Source organism: Aythya marila (genome assembly GCF_965140915.1).
Source record: "Aythya marila genome assembly, chromosome: 7".
NCBI lineage: Eukaryota > Metazoa > Chordata > Aves > Anseriformes > Anatidae > Aythya > Aythya marila.
This window is the reverse complement of record NC_139048.1, coordinates 25,284,260-25,308,060: the sequence shown is the minus strand read 5'-3', so window position 1 is coordinate 25,308,060 and position 23,801 is coordinate 25,284,260. Positions and strand designations below refer to the sequence as shown.

At 39.7% G+C, this 23,801-nt stretch overlaps 1 protein-coding gene across 7 annotated transcripts in view; it reads right to left on the bottom strand.

The window, feature by feature from the left end:
- Positions 1-4,931: 4,931 nt before the first annotated feature.
- ZMIZ1 (zinc finger MIZ-type containing 1) overlaps positions 4,932-23,801 on the bottom strand; it is a 347,031-nt gene continuing 328,161 nt past the window's right edge. For 6 of the 7 annotated variants that reach the window (XM_082764519.1, XM_082764518.1, XM_082764521.1 and 3 more), the window contains 5 exons: positions 23,373-23,441; positions 22,580-22,827; positions 19,542-19,705; positions 13,500-13,748; positions 4,932-9,590 (listed from right to left, as the gene is read on the bottom strand). In XM_082764519.1, the coding sequence (XP_082620645.1) occupies positions 9,483-9,590; positions 13,500-13,748; positions 19,542-19,705; positions 22,580-22,827; positions 23,373-23,441 (838 nt within the window). In that variant the 3' untranslated portion in view covers positions 4,932-9,482. The remainder of the gene's footprint in view (positions 9,591-13,499; positions 13,749-19,541; positions 19,706-22,579; positions 22,828-23,372; positions 23,442-23,801) is intronic. The other variant, XM_082764522.1, reaches the window with a different exon arrangement.

The following is a 23,801-nucleotide window of genomic DNA, read 5'->3' as shown; positions in this document are numbered from 1 at the left end:
TGCTTACCTGTGAATGAAACTATCAAGGTATGGCAAAAGTTAAGGTGTTCCAAAACACAGACTTTTTAATCAGAACACAGAAATTGAAATCTACAGGGATCAGTGTAGGTTTTTTTTTTTTTTTTTTTTTTTTTAACCTGTGAAATACCATCTCTGGCCTAAGGAACAAGTAGTAAGCTAAAAGTATCTGAACTGCTTTTGGAAATGGTGAATCACGCGACTTGATTGTGTACAAGTAAGATGAGTTTGGGGGTCACGATGCTTCTACTGAAAAAGGAAATACTCAGGAAATACTCTGCACAAGTAACTCCTAGCAGGTTTTTGCAGAGTATGTAAAAGTCAGCACCATGTTGTCCCCTCTTTCTGTCCTGGGAGGCTGTCACAATACTGGCACGCGTGAAAACCCAGCACCAGCTCTGGCAGGGCCTCTTCTCTTGCTGTATGACTCCACTGACTAGGTCTCATCTCAGTTATATAGAAAATACCTAACAGATAGAACCAAGTACTGAGGCGTCAAGTACTGATGGGTGTGTGGTCATCTCCATGGTCACAGGGAACTCATCACTGGCAGCATCCCAGACTCCCAACTAATGGTTTTAATGGTTTTCCTTCCCCACTGTAGTACTTGATTTTCTGGAATTTTCTCGTGTTTCTTGGGTTCAGTTTCAGTCCCTTTCTGCTCTTTTCCACTTTCCATTATTTAGCAGCTTTCAACACTATTATCTTCCTTATTTTGCAATATCTTCATGACCTCTCTCCTCTAGTCTGTTCCTTAATTCCTGCTTGAATTATCTGCCTGGAAAAGCCTTGGGTTTTCCTTGAATTTGTCATGTGTGTAAACGTGAATAATGACTCTTTGAGGTAACAGCTTCCTCTGTACCTTGTGCAAGATAAACTATCCTGTCTGCATTACACTGATTCTAACAATAATCATAGTTTTTGAGACATCTGTTTTTTAGTTGTATGACTTCACAACAATTGAAAGCTAAAAAGTTAGACAGTATTAGCTACTGAGCTGAACAAGAATCACTCAAAAATTATGCTTTACACATGTAATGGCTAAAAAATTCCACCCATTTTTCCAATTAACAGTTCTCCTGGAGCCAACCTCCCCACGCAGTCTGTTTCCTTTCCACTTTTCTGCAGTTTCACTACAGAAAGGATTGCTTACCACCAGCATGTAATAGCTTCAGTACATTAGCTAGCATGGAACTCTATGATATACTTCAATGACATAATTGCATGTGACAATCACCTGAATGTGCCCCCAACTGAGATAATAAGTTGTCAACTGCAAAAAATGTCTGTGACATACTTGCAACCAAAGACATCATTTTTGGATAATGAAATGTTTGGTGAAATACTGAAAATCTCAGGGTTTAATTTTATTAGCATTCAATGGAGATGGGAGTCTATGTTTCCTTAACTTTCAGTTCTGTCCCAGTGTCACTTTTGTAATTTTGCCATCAGTTTGGTAGTAGCAATATGAACGTTTCTTCGCAGAAGACCACCATTTGTAATTTAGAAAGGAAATTTTCAACCGAAGTATGATTTATTGTGAAGCAAAATATTTTGCCTAACTTTATGAACTGGGTATTTTCACCAATCACTAAGTAGGACAGCTAGTCAGACATGTACATGGCTAAGTCCTAAATTCACAGAATTTGCATGTTTTAAGTCTATGCAGAATGTCCATTCTGAGAAATACAGAAGCATCAAACAAGGAAAAATGAGCACTGATTATAAATTTGAAATATAAGAATAGCAGGTAAAAATTTGTCACGATTTACATATGCATAAAAACCCCAGTAAGACTTTAACTCCAGAATTTTCTTAAGCAAGTGTGGAGTACTTCCAGTTTTTAGAAACCAAATGAAGAAAAAAAAAATGAAGACAATTCCAACAACAGCCTGAATATTTTTAAAATATAGGACTTCTTTCTAGCATTTGGCTAGTTTTTTGTTTGTTTATGTTTGTTTTTATTAACCAGCTTTCTCCATGTTCACAATAATCAATGTGTCAAAATGTTAACTGGGTGACAACTGAAACTAAATTTTCCAGAACAATTTAACACAATCTCTAGAACAGTATCATAAAACAACTATGGGCAAACAGGAATGTCTAGGTTGCAATATTCAATTAAAAATACAATCACTCAAAATTCTGATCTAGTGGAAAAACAGAACTGTTAATCTTGAAACTCTTAGGCTATCCAATAAAATCAAAAGAAAGCATAGAGGAACCCAAGTATTTAAAAACTGGTGTATGCTAATGTTTCCAGTGAAGCTAACTTTATGTGTGTACCTGGATCTACCAAAAAATACAGTGAGATAAGTAATTGGAAAGGTACTTGACAAACCAAGCAGACATATTCACGTATTCAATATGGAGGGAAAAGGACTTAATCTCTTCTATTCTGGACATTTAGAAAAAGAGTATTTTTAACACAAAGATGGATTTAAATAGCTGAAAACCGATTGTTACAATTTAGGTGAGACATTCCTGGAAATGCAGATGAGCTATGTAGCCAGCAAACCAGTAAGTTGCTCCATACCAAGCTGTTTGCTAACGCCCTGTAGGAGTCATGCCATAACTGCTATCTGCTTGCTTCTTAGATGAAATTGTGTAATTGATGAGGTTCCTTCTAGACTAGTTTTAAGTTTGCCTGGAAAATTCTGTACACTGCTGGAGATGAGATGCCCCAGCAGAAGATGCAGACGGCTCTCCTTTGTTTCTTTGAGAGAGAACAAATGTGAACAGGGCACTGACACAATGACAGACATCAGCAGTAAGATCCTACATGGAATCAGTAGGATTTCAGTGATAGAGACTATGGAGAACTGTAATGTGGTGACACTCTGGTGATTACTCAAAACGGGAAGAAGAAAGGTAATCATTCATGACTGGAAATTCACAGTATAAGAGGATTTGGACAGACTTGAAATTTAAGCATATAAGGAAGCAGGTTCTAGGTAAAAATACAAACAAATAAGACTTGCAAATGTCAAATGTTAATGAGTTTTAAGAGGTCAGAGACAAGGACACCAAGTGAGAATATTATATGTAGCATATATTACGCGAGACTTGTACAACTTTTTCTATGCCATCTGGCTTACTTCTTTAAAGGAAAGAAAGCAGCTCTATTCACACACAGGAATCCCATCCCTACTGTCCAAACAGAAAACCATCTCGTTGTTTCACTTCCATGTTTCTAATAGTTTGTATCTTGCTCCTATAAAAGCTATGAAGAAGTGCAACGGCAAAGTGATACAATGCACAAACAAGTTAATACACATTCAGAGATTAGGAAGGGTAGGGAAAAAATGTTCAGCCTTAAGCGTTCTGAAGCTGTTCGGCAATGATGCACCTCGATAAGCACAGAAACCACAGAAAGAGAGATGTGCTGTGTGGCTGCCTGGTACCACAGGAAGAGCAAACAACGCATGGACACCCTGCCACAAGGTGGAACAGGAGACATCTGCATGAACTGGACGTACACGTCATACCTATGCTGGAGTCCACAGGCTGGCATCTGGGAGAAGCTCCACTTAGAGAACTGTCAGAGTCTTCTCAGACTTCCAAATAAGCTTGAAAAATGTACAGCACTTAAGGACTTCGCTCAAGCTCTTCATACAGAAATACTTGTCTCTGTCTTCACAGTGCTGAAGCATTGTCCCACTGACACTTCTTGGGAGCTTCCAGGAAAACAAAACACCAAAAACAAAATGCTCATTAATTATTGGCTGAGAAGGATAAATATATATATTATTTTTTTCTGTTTCATTACTGAGTGCATTGGAACTCAGTTTTATTACTTTATCCTAAAATACCATTTTTCATTGGTATTGCCAGCAAGGAAGGCAGAAGCTGAGGCAGAAAGAAATAACTTTTCCCAGCATTGAGAAATGAATACCTCATCCAGTTTTATATATCTATCCAGAACTACTTATGTGTATTCTCCATCAACAATAGGGACTTCTGTCCCTGTAGGGTAATTGCTACACCTGAATTATATTCATATTCTGAAATGGTTACATTGTTCCTGTATACTTGAATGCATTTGAAAAGTGAGTTTAAACTAAACACTTCCACAAATGCAATATACAAATACAGAGATGCTCTGTAATTCTCCATAAAAACAGGTCCCTGGATGGAAAGTGCTCAGCACGTGACTGCAGCTCATTATGGGTGTGGAACTCCGCCAGGAAAGGAGCTGCAAGTGCCACCACTGCTGACAGTGCCCTGTGCATGCTCCTCGAGCCATGGTTCAGTCTGCTTAGTGTTCAACACGCTAAGAAGTTAAGCAGATTTCACAACTGAAAGGCTGCAATTTGAAACCAGGTCCTTCAGCTTTAAGATAGGGATACATAAAAAAAAAAAAAAAAAAGTCTTATTTCAGTCATCTTCCAAAGTCACTAATTTCACTTTGATGACAGAGACTCCAGTTAAAATAAAAATGATCAAACTCATGAGAATTTTAAACAAAGAGAAAGGTAAATTTACCGTGTTGGATAGTTAATCTCTCCACTAACATCTTCTCTCCACAAGGATTAAGTTGTCCTGTATTTCAGAACACACGTCAACATGAGAGACAAGCACGGCTTTTGTGTTATTCATATCATGCAAAGATTTCATTTCAATGTAATTAGTACACATTTAGGTGGTATGCAGTCACCAATACGATTTCATGTCCAGGTCTTTTTTCCTCTGTGATCCTGTGCCTATCAGCAAACCTGAACTTGTAATCTCTTAGTCTGTGTCTCTTCCACCCTGGTTCATACCTTTTTCCCTTCCTGTAACAAGTCCTGCTCCCTGACAAGTGGCATCTTGTACAAATAACTTTCAAATTAACACACGAAGCAGGGAGGGAGTAGGGGAAGTGGGGCATTTCAAAAGAAACTGAAAATTTACAAAGCAGCTTCCAATTAGCCAGACCTTAATTTTGCAAATTTATTTAGGAAAAAAATTAACATGAGCAAATGAGAATACCTCAGTGTTACAACAGAGTATATAAATGTCTAGCAATAGTCAAATAATTTGATCTTTAAATACAAAATAACCACATGAACACCTAATATACAGGTTTCATCTGAATACATATTTATTAGATAAATATTAGGTTGTCACATCATCTAACTACATACAGTTTTGCAAGACTAAAAATCACAATTATTTTTTCTGACCAGTTTAAAGTATGAAATGATTGCATTGTACTGTACATACAATGTACAAACAAAGACAATGGCCGTTTTTGCATGTTACTTCAGATTGTACTTTTTTTTTTTTTTTAATTCTCTTCTGATCGTGATATCAAAAATTGTACAAAGTATGAATTTGGTTACAATTTTTTTTTTTTTTTTTTAATCCCCGTATTCTTCTTCATTATTTCTGTAGCACCCTAAAAATACACAGGTGATAGACTAGTACACGTAAGCTAAATATTACATGTAGATAAAACAAAACAAAACGAAGGATCAGAGTATATTACAGAAGTGAAGGTGAAACAAATGCTGAGACTCCACAAACGCTAACAAACAGGATTCATTTTCCACATAAGATGGAGCTTCAAGCTTTTTTTTTTTTCCTGCGAAATAAAAACAATGCACATTCCAAGGAAAATGAATGCATTTCTGTTAACATGTCTCTATTTGTCATTTACATATGTACAGATGTCCCTTGAGTCTCCACTGCAGACATTGGCGTGTATCTGTCAGTCCTATAATAATGTCTTGGCAGCAGAACTGTAGATCTCTGTGGGTTCTTTCCCAGATGAACTTCCATAGGGAAACAATTAAAAAGTAAACAAACAAAAAAAGAAGAATAAAAATACTACTGGAATTTCATATAATAATTAAGCTTTAAAAGAAATGACTGTGATTACCCTATTTGCTAGTTTTTTTTTCTCTAAACTTTAATATGGCAGTGAACAGATAAAAAAATAACTAAATTTTCATTTAGAAGCTTTTTCATACTGAATCCACTATACAGTACCTGATTTTAGCTGACATAGTTTTAAAACTGTCTCACATGTCCAACATTTGGGTGATGGGTAAAAATCATATTTTATCTCTTAAGTTCTGCTCGGAAACCAAATGTTTCTCTAAGCTTAAAAATGTCAATCATCCACTTTAATGCTCTATTACTGTACAAAGCAGATAAAAACACTGCTCCAAACATATTGCTAATATCTATGGAGTTTTTTCCCTTTACTCTTTCCAACAGGTACTTTCAAATGATACATTTTAAATACTACCAGTTAGCAAAAGGTCAATCCTTAACATACCTGGTTTAAAATACTAACGTTGTGTTGAAGAGAAAAATAATTTCAGGTGACTAACACAGCTGCTCAGGAACAATGGAGGGTGGATCATTAAATAAAATCAATTAAAAAATCTGAGCAACCCGTTCCAACTAGCAAGAAATATTCTTTAGTCCAAAACCTATGGCTTAAGAAACTCCCCCCTCCCCCTTGAAAAAAAAAAAAGAATGCCAACAAACAAAACAAAACAAAATGAAAGAAAGAAAAACTCTAAGGGCATAATGTCAGTTTATCATTAGCCACCCCTGCAAACGACTTCAATAACTATATAAACAATGCAGCAAAAATACAGGGGAAAACTACTACAGTCAAATGGCTACAAAACACATCTGTAACTGAAGAACGGTCTTTCCTAGGAGTTGTGTGATAGCAGCACCACACCACAACCATATTACCATGTATTATACCAAGGTATCTTTAATATTCTGCAGAGATCCTCTACAGGTTGTCAAGCCTACATAAGAAAAAAGACACTTCTAAGCAGAATAAAATATACTATACTGTTTCCCTCCCCACCCGCCAACATCCCTATGTGTTCGAGCGCACCAGCTTCCAAGGCTGGAACACCAGCATAGTGATATAAATAAGGTACCTTATACGCTCGCTGCTTGCCTTAGTGCATCTTTACCTGTTCAGACAGCTGGTCCTAGGTGTTCTGCTCACTTGGACAAAGGAACAAAACCCCTGCTACTGCCAGCCCACAAGTACCCACACAGTCGGTGAACATTGGTTGGTTAGGTGGTGGTTTTGGGTGTTTGCCCTAGGCAATCGCTTTTTACTATGTTTCCATGACAGAGCTGGGCCCTGATTGTCCAGGTACTGCCTGACATATCAATTCATTCATCACATAAATGGATATGAAATTTGGGCTAATTTATCAAAATAAAACGGGAAAAAAAAAAAAACAAAAAAAAAAAACAAACCAACAACAAATCTCCCTTATTCTGTTAAAGAACCCTCAATTTTCTTTTTTAAAAAAGGACCCATATTTTTCTTCAGACACGGTATTTAAAAACACCAGCAAAAGTATAACCAGATCATGAAAATGTTGAATATTATCAAAGACAATACTAAAATATTCACAAAGATATTTACAATAGCAATTCTTAAAATAATTGATTTTGCATAATGAACAGCGCCTTTCTTAAAAAAACTTGAAACAGGAAAAATATAAGTGTGGGACCATCTCTACATAATATGTTTGACAGATTCAATACTCCTACTGGAAAATAAAAGAACTAAACCGCCATTTCCTTTAATATCTACAGCAAGGTGCTGCTGACTAGCATATATATATCACGACGCATGTACAGCAGTAGTGGAAAATGTTAACAAAGAGCAAAATAAAACAAAAACCGCAAAGAATTTACAAATATGACTTTGGTGAGAAAAGCAAATCCAGAGTTGTAAGCACAGAGCATGCCATTTACAGCATTGCAAACTAAACACAAAGGGCTAGGAAGCTATCGAGTCAGATAGGAACAAACAAAATTTTGTCTGGCACTTAAGTTTAAAACGCGTTGTGGCGAGCAAATAAAGGTTATCAGATTGGGTCTGGGATGAGGAAAGGAGTAGGGTCAAGTTTGCTTTAGTAACAAAAAGAAACTAAAACAATAACTGTACAGTGGGCAAAAGCTGAAATGTTGCACCACAAGGGCAAAGTTGGCACACATGCACTTCTTACACAGCTACTGTACATAATTTATAAGAGAGAGAGACAAAGAGCACAGAAATGGGCACAGAAGCAATAGGAAGCTCATGCAGGAGAAGCAACCACACGAGAAGCACAGATCACAGGGGCAAGACAGTGATTGTGGCATCAGGGTCTCTTGAGGGCAGCAGCATTCTACCAAGTTACTTTTTCTCCCCATGCCCATTCCTTCGTGAGAACAATCTCTTTCTGGCAGCTGAAGTTAAAAAAACAAAAGGAAAAAAAAAAAGAAAGACTGAAAGAGGAGAAAAGGAAAAGGCTGAATTATTTGTAACAGTCATGAAAACAGAACACAAAGCAAAACAAAAAGGAAGCTGTAAAATGTCTGTCCAATTTCAATGCCCTTTTTGCAAGCTGATTATTAAAAATAATTATGCAGATAGCGATGTTACTCTCCTCCTGTCCTGCCATGATTTCCTATCTGCCTTCAACCCAGCTTGTCTTACTACGTATTGTGCAATACAAACAGTGACACAAACACTCAGGAAGCCAGAGGCTGTAGGTAATAATCAAGAGTATTTGGGTTTGCATTCCCCCCTCCCTCTCTTTTCCATGGAATACATGGCAAAAAGACCAGTTACGACAGTCTCAACAGCTGGGTGTTAGCGCAGCCACAAACAGTACTGATTTCAAACCAAAACCACAAAAAAACCCTAAACATTGAAAACATTTTTAATTTTTCCCATGTTTCCAATTGGTGTGTTTGAACAGAGGAATCCTTTGCAAAGAGGTGTTTAAGATTCCTGCACTTTTATAAATCCAAACACACGCGGCTGCAGCCTGGAGATGCTCAGGACTCTGTTACTGAAGACTTATTTACTGAACTGCTGTCTCCCTCTGATGGGCTTGTATGTCTTCCCTATCTTTGCCACTTGACTGTATGATTTGTGCTTTTTGGAGCTTTGTAATGTGTTTGTGTTCTGCTTTTTGTGTGTAGCCAGGACAAATACTCCAACACCAACCTGTGGTTGGAGGGGGACAGAGGGGAAGTGGGGTGGAGGGAGATACAGTTTCAAAAAAATGGAAGAACATGCGTTGGAAGGACACTCTGAGACAGGTCAATTAAAGACAGTTCCATTTTGTTGCCTTTTCTTCCCTTGCCAAGATCGGTTTTTGCCAAGATACTTCACACTATGTTTATCACAGAACTCTCTCTCTATAGGATGAACAACAAACGGGGTTTCCAATAGCTGCACAACTGTCTATGCTTCGTTGTGATGCGTAGCACGGCAGACTCCGAGATTACTGCATTTTTTGTCTATTTTTTCTCCCGTCACTTTCGCAGTTTTTGAAGCTGACAAAAGCAGTTCTAAGATGAAGAAAGCAGGGAGTGCACCATTGGATCAACTTGTGAAGTTTTTTCTTCTTTTGTGGAAAAGGAGTGTTAAGATTCCTTGCTGTGCAGCCACACACGTGTGAACAAGTGAAAGGGATGGGGGAATACACATAGTTTCAGTTGTTCTCAAAGAGAGACAGAAGGTCATCATTGCTATTGCTTGGCAAGTCAGGAGGATCCAGGTACGAAAGCAGCTCATCTGGATTTGTGAGTTCTGGAAGCAGCTATAAAATATAAAGATAAAAGGAAAATTACAGATAACAGAAATACATTTGTGCAAAGAGGGATTAAACACCACACATTCCTGGAAACTGGCTTTCATATTAATATATCCAAATAAGTCTGAAGGCAGTATCCCTGCCTAACACCCTAGGATGATGTAGTATCCACTGGTTTGTGCAAGTCAATTTTTACTTATGAATTACATTATCATCTCATTGAGGGTTTCTCAATCAACTTCCCCATCACAAAGCTCATCCATGAACAAAGTTTATTTCCTGGCTAGCAATGCTGAAAAAACTTTGTGATAAATGCTAGTTATGTACCTTAGTTTCATATAAAAGGCTGAACCAGGAAAACATATTTAAGCTTTAAAGCAGATCAACACCACCAGTCAGATCTGACTCACGCAGTGACTGCTTTATGCCTGCATCCTTACACAAAGAGGCAGCCCTGTCCCTTCCTCATACACTGAGTCACCCTGTGACGCCTCTGCACACTGACGTCCCTTCTGGGGCAGTCAGAAGGATCCAGAACTCATCTAGGGCTAAAAATAAACCAAAGAAAAAAAGAAAAAGCAACAACAAAAAAACACCCCTACCCCCCCCCCCCAAAAAAAAAAACACAAAAAAACACCCCTCAAAACAAACGAACAAAAAATAAACAACTCCCCCCCAAAAAACAAAACAAACAAAAAACAAAACAAAACAAACAAAAAAAAAACAAACACAAAACAAAACAACAACAACAAAAAAAACCCAAGGAAGAATACAGGGTGAGTAGTGACAAGGCAGGTAGATGAGTCCTATTTCTTTCCGTGGTGTTGATGGGGACTTGGAGTGTTTACTCAGCTAAACCATTACATGTAATCTGAGACATTTTAAATGGTCAGGGGCACGGCACCCCATCCAACAGCAGATGCACTGATCTCCACAGTATTTTGAAGTATCAAAATAGTTGTGATTCTTCTACTTGTATTTTTACAAATACTGTATTTCAAATAGAAAAATTCATTTTTCCAAGCATCACTCAGATTCTTTTTGATCTGACAGCTAACAAGCACACCTTAACTACTAGATTTTGTAAAAGGCAATGTTTTCTGGTTTATTCTGCATCTCACCAGGGCTTGGTGAAAAGTAAAAGTGTCATATTTTAAAAATGACAGGGAAGAGTTTGTAATAAGCTCCCTTTATATTCAGCGTTGCGTTGAGGCCAAGACAGAAAAACATGGACTGATTTAACAAATGTAACAGTAGGTATGAGAAATTCATCTTAAGTTGTTTTATGTTGTCAAATACTATAAAACTAAAAGCTTGACTGCATCACATTTAGCATGCAAATATTATATTTATATGCTTCTATTACTCCTCTGAAAATGCAGCTTCATCTTCTAACATTAAATGGATGAACATAATTTTAAAATAAGCTACACATGAAATGTAGAAGAAAGTTTATTACTTCCTAAGTGTTTTAGAAAAAAAAAAAAGATGCCAAGTTTACATAAACAAAATGTCCCAGAGGAATGTTTTCTTAAAACACCTCTTTCTTTTATTCATAGCTAAACTGCTGTTGTTATAGCACTAGACTAATGATAAGGCAAAATGCACTTCACCTGCTATCATAGTTTTTCTGAATATCTAGTGTGGAAGACCGAAAGAAAATGGCAGCCTCGCCAAATGTTTAGAAAGAAAAAAATGTCTGAATGTATCCTACAGATCTTTCCAGCTCAATTGTTAAAAATCTATCATAATGCCTCTGAGATGCGATTCTTGTATATAGGGGATTTCTGTTTTATTTTTAGATAAGTGAAAGTTATAAACAATATGCTCAGTATCTCTAAGGATTAAGTCTTTAGTTTTGAGGGTGTATTTCATATGAGGGTGTATTTCATATGTTGAAGCAATGACAAAAATTTGGGATTAAAATGTTTCTAGGACTAGGACAAAAAACAGAATCAGCCTTTTTTTTTTTTTTTTAATTAAGGCATAATTTAACACTGTGTAAGGGGTGGAAAGGGCAAAGGGGGTGGAAATTCTGAAGAAGAAGGGTATTTGAGAATGCCAGTGTGTTCCCAGATCCCCTCGTGCAGGCCTGCGAAAGGCAGGGCCCACCTGGAGCCAGAGCTGGCCCTGTAGCCCGGTGCCTGGCACGCTGCTGAGTGAAAAGCCGAGGGCGCAGCAGGAGCTGAGGGCGCTGAGCGGGAGCAGAAGGGAGTTGGAGACGGATGGGGCAGACACCAGGGGATGTGCTGGGCTTGGCAGAATTTGGAAAGGTGCACCCGGTGCTCCTGAAGCGAACCCTTCAGGGGTCTAACCAGGGCTGCGAGCCTCGGGCCTCTGCTGTGTGGTGTGAGTCATCTTTGTGTGTATCAGGTGTGTCCTTCTACCCAGGTTAAACCCCACAGTGCATGACACTGAAGCACTAGTGAACGATCACAACCGTGTCAGCAGGCAGCAGACTCAGCTGCCTATGGTGCATTCCCCAGCTTGGTTTCAGCTCACAGATAACGCCACATGGTGCCTCGCTCAGCCTGGTTCCACAACACAGCCACCAGAAGTTAAACCCGCTGAAATAATATTTCCAAGACCTACACTCACTCCCCCCCGTACAGCACTTGCCTCCTCGTTCAGCTAAGACCATTTCAGTCTCCCATTGAGTCCAGCATGCCTCCATCAGCGATACCCACAGTGCTATTATAAACGTACAGGCTTTCCTACTTCGCTTTTCACCCATGAGTATGTGCCTGACCCGTAACACCATACTTTGTTAATTAAATACCTGAAGAAAAAATGAGACTATTTCACCTATTATTAATGTTACTCCTACAGTCCTTAAGGGCAGAGACCTCTGGTTGCCACTTGACCTCCCAAGGGATATATGTGGCCGTCACCACGCTATGTGACAGAGCAGCAGCCTCCCTCTAGCAGGCAGATGCTACTCCACAGAGAGCTTTTTGCAGTGACTGGAGCATCCCTTCCTCCCTCTTGCCCCTCTGCGAGGCTGCCTGACGACACAGTACTGTCGTGTGACAGGGAACATGCACGTACACAGCAACAGTAATACAGATATAAATCTGAGGCACAGAGGTGAACACTTCTCTCAGAAAACTACATTGTGCAGCAGACTTTGGACCAGACAGAAGATACAAGTACGGGAAAGCATGACTCAAATGAAAATCTAGCCCTAGCTAAGAAATTTAGATTTTATGAGGTAGGTAGGTGGTTAACCAGAAGGATGCCTCAGATAACTTATTTCCAGCAGGAGGGAGCAGATGGTAGGACACATCACTTTTGGCCTTAACAGCAGGCTTATCTCTGCTTAGTCATGAGCTGCCCTCCACCCTGGCTACGGAGGCAGAAGACATCCTCATTGTTTACTTTCCCATCCGCAACGCCAGCGTGGCACATCAGAGGAGGGACGCAGCGAGCTGAGGGAGCAGTGTGGTGGGCCTGCTGAGGACCCCCCAGCCACATGCCCTGGGGCCAGTGCGTGGCTCGCTGGGCACTGCGCAGCCCCAGCCCGGACTGTGTGTGGCCATCTCCTTCCTCTTATCCGGGCACAGCAGCGGCTGCAGGGCCTGGGCTTGCACACACGCGAGTCCCTGTCCAGTGACGAGGAGGATGGGGAGATCTGTCCGAGCAGGTGCCCAACCTGCTGTCTCAAGGAACACCTGCCTTCACGCTAGGAAGAGGATACGGCTGGCACGTCATGCAGCTACTTACAACAGAAAAGTTTCCACAGCAAGCCAGGAGCGCCCTGTCACCTCAGCGGCAGCGACTACACCCATGTACCCAAGCATGAGACGATGGCATGTGCTGTGGAAGCGGCTCCCCGTCCCCGCGCCCCCCCCGCCCTCCCGCCGCCATGTCAAGCACACGCTATGGCAGGCAGATGATAGTATGACACAGACTTACATCCAGCGAGGGCTCCGGCATGTCAGGTGCTCCCTGTCCACCAGCCTGACCCTCTAAGGCTGAGGAGGGATTAAAGGTCAGGTCACTGTGTGGATGGTTGCCAGAAGCGGCCGGGGGCGGCTGCCGGGACTGCTGGCTGGGAGGCCCGCTGTGATGTAATGGCTGCCCTGACTGGCTGCTGGGGTGAGGGACGTGCAAACCTTGCTGCATGGAAGTATGGGACTGATCAGTGCTGCCGGGATGAGGGATCTGCGGAGGAGGAAAAAAGCAGGAAAAGAAAGTGAGGCCACAAGGTACAGTGCTCGCGGTGCCTGACTCTGTAACCGCATGTTAAAAGGAAATAACGTAAATGAATTAAAAAGACAAAAAAAAAAAAAGCGCAATTGGAAAAGAAAGCTCCATATCCCAATGCCGGAGGAAATGTTTCGGCTTTTTGAGGGTTATCTGCAAAGGGGAAATAAACATGTTGGGTTTGTGCTGTTGCATTTGCTTCGTTGTGATGTGGGAAACTTGACGTGACCGTGCAAAATAACAAACCCCAAGGAGGAGGGGAAGAGGCTAATGGGCACTGCTCAGCATGAGCAAGGCAGAGCTTTTCCCTTAAAAAAAATTTCCATGAATGGATGGAGAATTTGTTGAATCCCCATGCCAGTAAACTGATTAACTGAGAAAATGCATAATTTCTGCTTGGATTCTTTATTGGGTAGCTTGCCTGACGCTGCTGCCTATTCTTGTTTCAGCTTGTTATAAACATCTGGCAAATGCCAGCCCTTCCCTACTCCTCCTCTCCCTTTTTTTTTTTTCCCTCCTTCTTTTCAGAATGCAATATGCCTTATAAGGGCTGCAGATTTTCTTAGCTGATAGTCATGAGTTCTGATGGCTGAAAAGAACAAGTGGGCTCAGTTAGCAAAGCTCTCCAACCACCAGCAGAGCTGCTGGAGGTGGCTGCGTACCTGCTGACATCCTGCCTGACTGAAAAGTACTGTGCATTAGCTTAAACTTAGCACAGACCACATTACATAGTATATTTTTACTTTAAATTCATGTCATGGGTAAGTTTTCTAGCAAAACCTTAGTATTTTTTTTTATGTTTGCTATGGGGAATATACTACTAAACCGTATACATATTCCAAACCCTATTATGGAAGGATGGTGGAAAAAAAAATCTTTCTCACATTACAGAGAAGCAACAAAAATGCACAAGCCCAATTTTTCCTTCTGCTGCATGTCACCTGTAATGCTAGGGGACTCTGGGACTTGACCATGGTGCCATGAGAAAGAAGTGTATGAATGCCTCAGAACCGGTTGTCTCATGTTAATTGGGTATATGGAGAAGCAAAAAATGTAAACATTTTTTGAGAAATGCTACATATTGCCACAAAGTGGAGCTGAAACAAAAGAACAGATACATACAACAACAGCATGAAATTCATCCAGCCAAGCCAACAGAAACTAGCAAAATGCTATGTCAGCATTGACCCTTTCATATCACTGTAAACTGCAAGGTTATTTTAACCTCAATCTTCAGTTTTGGAAAGTGAAAGGGAGGTTATTACAAAACTTAATAAAAACGTTCCCACAAAACTTAAAAGAAAAAATCACAGAAACAAGCATTTTTTAAAAAAACATTTCTCCACTCTCATGAAAACTGACGTCTGAACATTGATGCATTGGGACACTCATACTTGGCTACATGGAGATCCTTTCCAATAGTTTGGTAGGCAAGTTAATGTAAACGAGCAGGATTCTACATGTAATGTTGTTCTGGGGGCTCTTCCCCATGTGAGAGCTTAAAATAACTGTTCTCAAGTACTGATGCACCCTCTTCAATCCATTAGGGTCACAGCTGGACTACTTGAAAGGTATTCTGTAACATCATCGTTGTTACCTTATGGGTAAACTTGTGCAAAATCTGCCCATAGACCACAGCTTAACGTAAATAAATCTGCAGCCTAAACACTTTGCAAAAGTCCGAGCGAAAGTAGACGTCTGTCCAAATGGTATCGTTTCCTTCTTCGTTCATTGAGGACACGTGCAACAGAAAGTGTGCAAATTAAGAAAACTTAACAAAAAGTAAAAAGCAATTTAAGACAGTGTTGCTTAAGTGGGAAAGCAGTTTCCAGAAAACAAAATAAAACAGAATCACCTTGAAATGTCTCATAAATGTATCCCCAAATGCACAAGGCAAGAGTCACACTGATATGTTAACAACAATAATTACTTAAATCAAGAGGCATTCATATGTTTTCAGACATATTTCAAAACATAAACAGGTTAGAAATTCTATAAATTACTTTTACATAGGTAAACATGACATAAGTATTTAGTTGATAAGGCAGTATCTTGGGCCCTGAAGATAACTGTTGGATAAGCAGTAATTGTTCATTACAAGACTGAGGGATATTGCTTTTAAACAGGCACTGCAGGTTCAAAGTCTGTCTGACAGCGTTCTATTCATCCAGGGAGAAAGCAAAAAGCTCAGAACGTCAACATTTTTCCATTTGTATTCAGCTAACTAATGGTAAGTTTGCACTGGTACAAAACCACTCTGAACAATACAACCTGTAGATCTTCAGCTTGTGTCTACAACTCTCCTTGTTTTATTTTAAAAGCACTAACCTACCTTATGAAAGCTGAGTCTAACCAAGTTCCCTTTACCTACACGGCAAGGAAATTCCGGAGTCGTTTTTTGGAGTGTAAACTGTGGCACTCTTAAAACATTTACAGACTGTAAAAGGAAAGTTTATAGCACACACAACTACATCTTCTGTTTAATAGCACAAAACAACACAACTCTTTACGAGGCTAAGAGTGACCTCTAGGAGTGTTGAGATGTAGAACAATGGGACTTGCAGGCTGAAGAACAATATTCTGTTCATCTTGGAAGAAAATTGATAGTGAAAAAAGATCAGAAGGTTACGTCAATTGTTTATACATCTCTCCACTCCAGAGGTCACAGTTTTACTAACTCTTTAAGCTGAGCTAAATGGCAGAACCACTGAAAGATGCCATCCTGCCCCGCTGCTCTTCTCTGCCACTTTTCCCATACATTTTTCCTTTGACATCAGATGCATCCTTGCAGATATGCAGTGAACTAAACTGGGGAACTATTGTATATCGAAGTTGATTTCTTTGTTTTCCCCCTGAATTAGTTTTCCATCATGTCAGTAACATGATCCAGATCATTTCATGGCTGTAGTAACTTCTGTTGGTGTATGAGAGACGAAAAGTGAAAACAGAAAGAAGAGGGATGACTTCTTTCCCTAACACCTTAATGTTTATATGAAACTATGGCCTGATCATCCATTGCTCAGTCATGTACCACTTCTTACACTGTCTTCAGTAAACAATAAGCTAGAATTAATTCTGAATTCTTGTTTAAAACTTGCTCACAATTTCTGAGAACATAAAAAATGCAGTTGTGACAGCTGTCTTGCACTAACATAGTGCAAACATTTGTTCTATAGTTCTCAAAGCATTTTACACTGGGTATTACTTCTATGTTTACATAGAAGTAATAGACATAGCTATGAAACATAGCTATGTCTAGCTATGTTTCAGATTCTTCTTCTTCTCATAAGAGTGGACTGCTAGTGCTGACAGAAGATGGTTCTGACAATCCAGCCCTTTGTTACCCAGCCCTATTTACACTGGAGAAACACATCTGCATTTTCTGGAGTGACCTACAGAGTGTGTCTGGAGTGACCAACTCTTCCTGCTACTATTATATGAGAGCAGGCTACCACATAAATCTTCAGAATGGGAAAATTAGGAACTTTCTCAGCAGCATTCAGCTCGAATCGATTTCAGTTAGAAATAGACCTCTGGTCTAGAAGGACCAGACATCTCCTGACTTGCCTTTTGGACATGAAACAGACAAAGTGAATAGTAGATGAAAACAAACTATACCTTGTATGTGTAAAAAAGAAAAACAGAAAGCCAGACAAGAGTACAGACAACATCGTGAAACCTTAGTTCAATTATGTAATGTGATTTATAGTTACTTTCATATAGAGGTGTCAGTCTGAAGACATTGAGTTACGCAGTTCAGAAGTATGTTAATGGCATGTGTTTCTCTAAAAGCAGAAATTTTAAAGTGACTTTCCTCGAGTCTGCTACCAACAGTTCATTTCTGGGAGAGAAGAGAGCAAGAAGGAAAAAATAGAAAAAGGAAAGCAGAGACTTTGTAATACTGAAAAAGCTGAGCAGGAGTACTAACTAAGGAGTCCACAAATGTGGTCTAAAGACTTGCGTGGCCGAATTGGCAAGGTCAGTCTAACTCCCTTGTGCTACTAGACCTGAAAACTGATACTTACTAGGGAAAATCACCCAGTGACATAAACCAGATGGAGCCTGCCACTTCCCTTTCCCAAACAGCATACCTTGCATATCACGATAGATGAGGGAGAAGTGAGGCAAAGGTTTACTTTAATTGCCAGCTATCAAAAGCACGTATTAGTTCTGCTACAGACTGGCCCACAGAACCAAAAATCTAAGAGGGGATTTGGGCAAATGTTAATATAATTCTGCAATATGTATAGCTGTGAGCAGCTTTTAACTTTGCTATTATCTGTAAGGAGTCCAATTTTCAGAAAGCCACAGATTCTTCACTTTCATATTCAACCACTTCAGAAACTTCACCGGGGCAGCTACTATAGCAAAGGTAAAGCAGTTACTGATGGAGTGGAGATGTAGGTGTCATGTAATGGGAGGCACAAAAGAATTCCCTGTGGCATTGATTCAAAGGACAGCAGCTGTGTGTGAGTGGTTCAGATTGGTAACAGTTATCCTCACTGTTGTACGGTTGGTTCTGATGCAGATAATTCAGACTACTCATTAAACTCGGTATGTGAAATTTGCCAAAGTAAAATTAAATTTACAGCGTGCTTGCTCTGTCCTTTATTAGCCTGTTATGTGGTAAAGTTATTACAGTTTCTGGACTCTTTGCAGACAGTCATCTTCTTAGTTGGGATCACTCCAAGCTATACTAAGAACCCTCTCTCCGCTCCCTTCCTATTTCTCACCATCCTCCTTGGAAAACCCACTGCCAGCTAGTGGAGACATTGACTGAGTAGGCTTTTGCTAAGCATCTGCTACCACATTTCCTCATTACATTTTGAAATTGTGCTTTCTAGTACTCACTAAAGACATGGCACAGATGACTTATCAAGTTAAACATCCTTCCTGTGCAGTATGCTATACAGCCCCTGCCCTGTAACTTAAATGAATATAAAAGAATACACACACACACACCACACAGAGTTAAAATAGGTGATTAGCCATGCCTAAGAATTAAATGCTGGTCGTAGCTTTTCTATCACCTAGTTGGTGCAGTACTACATTTTCTGGACATAAAGTTCTGTATATAACCATTATATACAGAACTTAAAGTTCTGTATATAACCCTTAGTGTATTGAGCAAGCTGTTTTTCTAACACATTTCTGCCTCTCCAACTGAGACCTGAGGAACTTCCATTTTTTTACATCTCTTACATTGATATACCCTCAGACCAGTGGCAGCATCCCTCCTTGAAATCTACAGGTTTGTCCTATTCCCAAAAGCCTAAAGGTGCCTTTCATTCTACTTGTGTAGAATTCTCTTTCAATATACTTTGATGCAAATTTTGCCCTCAGGGACAAAGCCAGGGAAGATACTGTCCCTACTTTGAAGTCAGTGAATGTCTTACAAGCTGTCTGCTGAGGATGGGTATTCACAGACTCTGCTGGCCCAGGGAACAAACGCTAGTCTTTTTAGGTGTCAGAGCAAAGCACAATGATTAACACAAGCACACCGAGCCAGGTTGTCTCTTTCAGGTAAACAAGCTTAAACAACAGTTCAAAAAACCTCAAGAATGTCTCTCCACAAACCTGAAAAGACCAAAACTTAAAAATGGCATCTCTGACAGCATTTCTCAGGGCTATTCTATTTCAAGAACTGCCAAAGCTAGGAATCCGCAAAGAAGTAAGAGCAGATCACAAAGTCCTGAGGATTGCTCCTTACTCCCACAAAGAACGTTCTACGTCTTCAGCGCCATTACTTACAGATTCCTGCATGGGGTGACTCAGAGGTTTGTCAAGAGCTGCCATACTGCTGGGCATGTCTGGGGGATGTGACAGCTGGGGCCCATGCATGAAGTCGTTCATAGACGTTCCACCAGGATTCCCGTGTGGAAAATCAAAGTTACCATGACCTTGGTAACTGTTGCCTAGAAGAGAAACAGATATTATATGTATGATTTTTTTTTTCCTGACACTGACTTTTCAGAGTCTCTTGTAAAAGCTGTGCAGTGCCACATCCTCCTTGCATAGCATGGGGAAACAGATGCCGAATGTGGTGGCAATGTTGCACTCCCCATTCCAAGAGGCAGCTGGAAGAATAGGGAGGAAAAAATGTCATTTGACTTTCAAATACTGGCTACCGCTAAGAGTATTAGGATTCACTGTAGCAGTTCACGTTCGTTTTAAAACTCATTGAAAACTGCTGACACTGAACAACTGTTCAGTCACTGCTTAAGCAAGACAAAAAGTCAAAGGAATATTAAACTCTATGGAATATTTGCATCTGGAAGTATCACAGTGAAACTGTGACTCACTGCCCAAGCACAAATTATATATAGGACACCTGCGTTATTTTTATCTACGTTTCTATGCCCTCAGTAGGACTGTAGTATTGCTTCGGTTTCTGATGAAGCTAACTGACAGAGCGGTATCAGGAAGTTGCCACAGTACCAGTTCATAGCACAGCATCTCTTTTACCTCCTCTTCTTCAGTATAAACAGGCAATTTCCATTAAGATAATGCAGAAGAGGCCTTCTTGTCTAACTGAGATTTTTGAGGTAATACTGCTTCCTTCCCAAGAAACCTAGTAAAATTCACTTGACTGTCTGGAAATACATAATCAATTTTTCCCTTCTGGAAACATATCTATTCTCATTTTCAGAGTTACAAATTGCCTCACTGTATTTAGTGTTTCAGCCTGTGGATATGCATTTTTGTAATGAAAATTAGTGAATTTTTGAAATCTACCTAACTTTGGACAGAAATTATGTTCTCCGAAGCACCAAAATCCCACATCAATTCAGACTAAATGATCTGGATTTAACTCTGACACATTTACCATTTAGCAAAAAGCCTGGGGCCTTCTGCTGATCTTCACAACAAATATTGTATGGCCATTACCAGAACATTTTGATCACTTCCACCTCAGCCCTATGAGTGTCACCTTAATTCTTAAGTAAGCATGTATCAGAGTACAGGGAATTTAGTCTCCATATTCTTTTCTGTTTTGATCCCTCTGTTAACACTTCCACCTGAGATTCTGACTCTGGTGGTTTGTTTGCTACAAAGAACAAAACTGAACTAAAGCCATGAAGCTATTTCATGTAAGTGACCAAACTGGATGATGCTGAACTCTGAAATAACGGAATAGCTTTACAGCTTGCACGGAGAGCCTGAGGTTTCTCAGCTGAAGTACAGCAGCTTTGAATGCTTGAGTCAAGAAGGGAGTTCAACAAATTCAAGTAGCTGCATCACTGGCTCTTCAGCACAGCTTCATAAGCAGAAGTTTAATCTCACAGGAATAGAAGTCATTAGCCATGTAAGAGTATTTCTCAGAGAAGTCGGACTTTGATCTGTCATGTAAATACCACAGAGCCTTACTAATTCTCTTTTTGTTAATCTGCAAACTGGATAAGTCTCACAGAACGTAACTGCTCTTGCCTTGCTTCTCAGGAAAAATTAATAGCAGGGAACTGGCACAAGGTCTTGTATTACCAAGTACTCACTATATTTACAAATTATATACTTCAGTATACTTACTGACATAACCAAATAAAGAAATATAAACCACGGCAGTAATAACACTACTATTTTTTGTAGAGTACTGTTAATCAGAGGACATTACCTAATTCTAAACACTAAGTTTCACCACACATACCGATGGAGAATGAAACTATGAGGTAGTGTACGCAAGGATTTACAGGACCTACAGGGGATGGGAGCGAAATAACAGTCTAGGCAGCAATTGCTAAACAAACCCTACAACCCAGTTTACTTGACTACTGTGTCCATTTCCGAGTAAAAGAGCTAGAGAGATGATGAAGAAAGATGGTCTGTTCTCATGCTCTGACTGCATTTCACTCCTACTTAAATACAGAAAAAATTGTGATTCAATGCTCTTGGCTTTGTTATAGTAATCATTCATCTGTTTGAAAACCTGAAAAGTTTTATCATCTGTCATCAGTTTTGCAGTCATTGGAGCAAATTAACCATATTTTGCATGCAAGCGACATTTTTCTTCAGATGCCTGCAAAAAGCACATATATCACCTTGTAATCAATTTGGGGATTCTGATGGTGTGAACAGTTGGTCTTTTCTCAGAGCTGAACTGAGTCATATCACATTACATGCAAAAGGAACAGTCTCTGGTTTCGTATTTTCAGAATTGTCACTAATTTAGTTATTCACAGTATACCAGTCATTTAAGAAGTATTTCCACTGCTTGGATTTAGTTCCACGTTTCTCAAACCGGCAACACTGGATACAGGATCTCAGAAGTCATTTTCTAATGCCAAGGTGCTTGCAAAGCAGTTACAAGTTCTTGAAAAATCACCCACTTTCTGGGCAGCCTATGACATGTTAACCATCTGGCCACACGTTAAACTTGGTGGACCAAGTGGCAGGATTAATGAGTCAGGTTCGCTGCTTTGTAACTAATGTAGCATCAGAAGCCTTTCCTTGAATAGAGGGACAGAAGGAAAACGGACAGAAAAGACAAAGAGAGATGCATACTGTGGCAAGCCATGAATACATAAGGGAACATACAGTGTCCATTGATTCAGGGAGCACCACATGGCAAGAAATTCAACAATCACCGATTTCCTTACTAGAACACATTTTCCTCTAACCAGATGAATCTTAAATGAAAAGTTTAATGCAGAAGTTCAGAACAGCAGCCATATACATTTTACTTCCCTTATGAGTCTTGGTGAAAAGATGCAGAGACATAACCGGATCACAACGATGACTGCACCATGACTTCTACAGTGACAACTTGTAGTGCGCAAGGATGTAAAACTAACCTTGGTTACCATATTCAGTGGAGTTGTTGCCTCCTGGAGGAGGTGGGAGGGATGGGTAAGGTGACGGCCCAGGACCCAAAGCTGCAATCATCTCCATCACATTCGGCATGATCATCTGGCTTGGACTCATGGTCTTAAATCTTTTTGAGGGAATACCATCTGGATCATCTTTGATGTGAATATCTGACTTTATAGGGACTGGCCTCCAACTGCAAGTTGGATCAATGGTAACTTCTTCAAACTCTGAGCTGCAAAATAATGTGAGAATTCTATCATGTTAATTGCTCTTTTTTTTTCCTCCTATCATTTCTGTTGAAATTTTCATAAGGAACCGCATAGTAATAATTGTTCTGAAATGCTCTCGTGTATACAACCTCATGATCTTTCACTCCCCAAGTGTGTGCTGCAAGCAAGTTTTAGAAAAGGCAACTCTGAGAGCATATGCCTGTTTTCATCCACACAATGAAATCCAAGCATATCTGTGGTCTACTCTATATGAATCAGAGGGACTATTTCTAAATACAAGAAAACATTTAATCCTCCATTCTCAGTCTCCATTCTGCTTCACTGATGAGGCTATCACCGAGAGAAGACCCAAAGAAGATCTATTAAGTAGAAGGAAACTGACTCACTCTATCATTAGCTACACTCACTGATATTGCTAGCACCACCAAGGAGCCATGAAACTGAACACTCAAGTTGAATCACTAAGATCTACTTTGGCATGACTGTCTCAGCATTCATTAACATATCTCCTAATTACTTAGTCTTGGATATCAGAAAATTCACTTACTTTTGTATAGCATTCAGAATACCCCACATGTACTGGTCAACCTCCAAGCCCTCCAGCAGAGCGGTTTTACTAGGAAAGAAAAAAAAGAAAACAACCATCCCTCCGTATTAGAATATCTCTGCATGTGTTGGAAAGAAGGATGGAAGGATAGGTTAGTGATGAAATCAGCAGACTGGGATCCACGAACTTACTATCTTTAACACATAATTAATAATGACATCGGACAAACAGTTTCAGTTTTACATCTGCAATACCAGGATAATAGATTTTAACACCAAATATATGAAAGAAGGATACCTGCATTTCTACGTATCCACAAACTCTTTGCATCTTTTAAATTGTTGTTTTTATTGAATTGTATTTCAGATTTATAGTCGTTTCAAACACAGCAAATCTCTCCCGTGATCATCACCTCGAACTACTATTTTT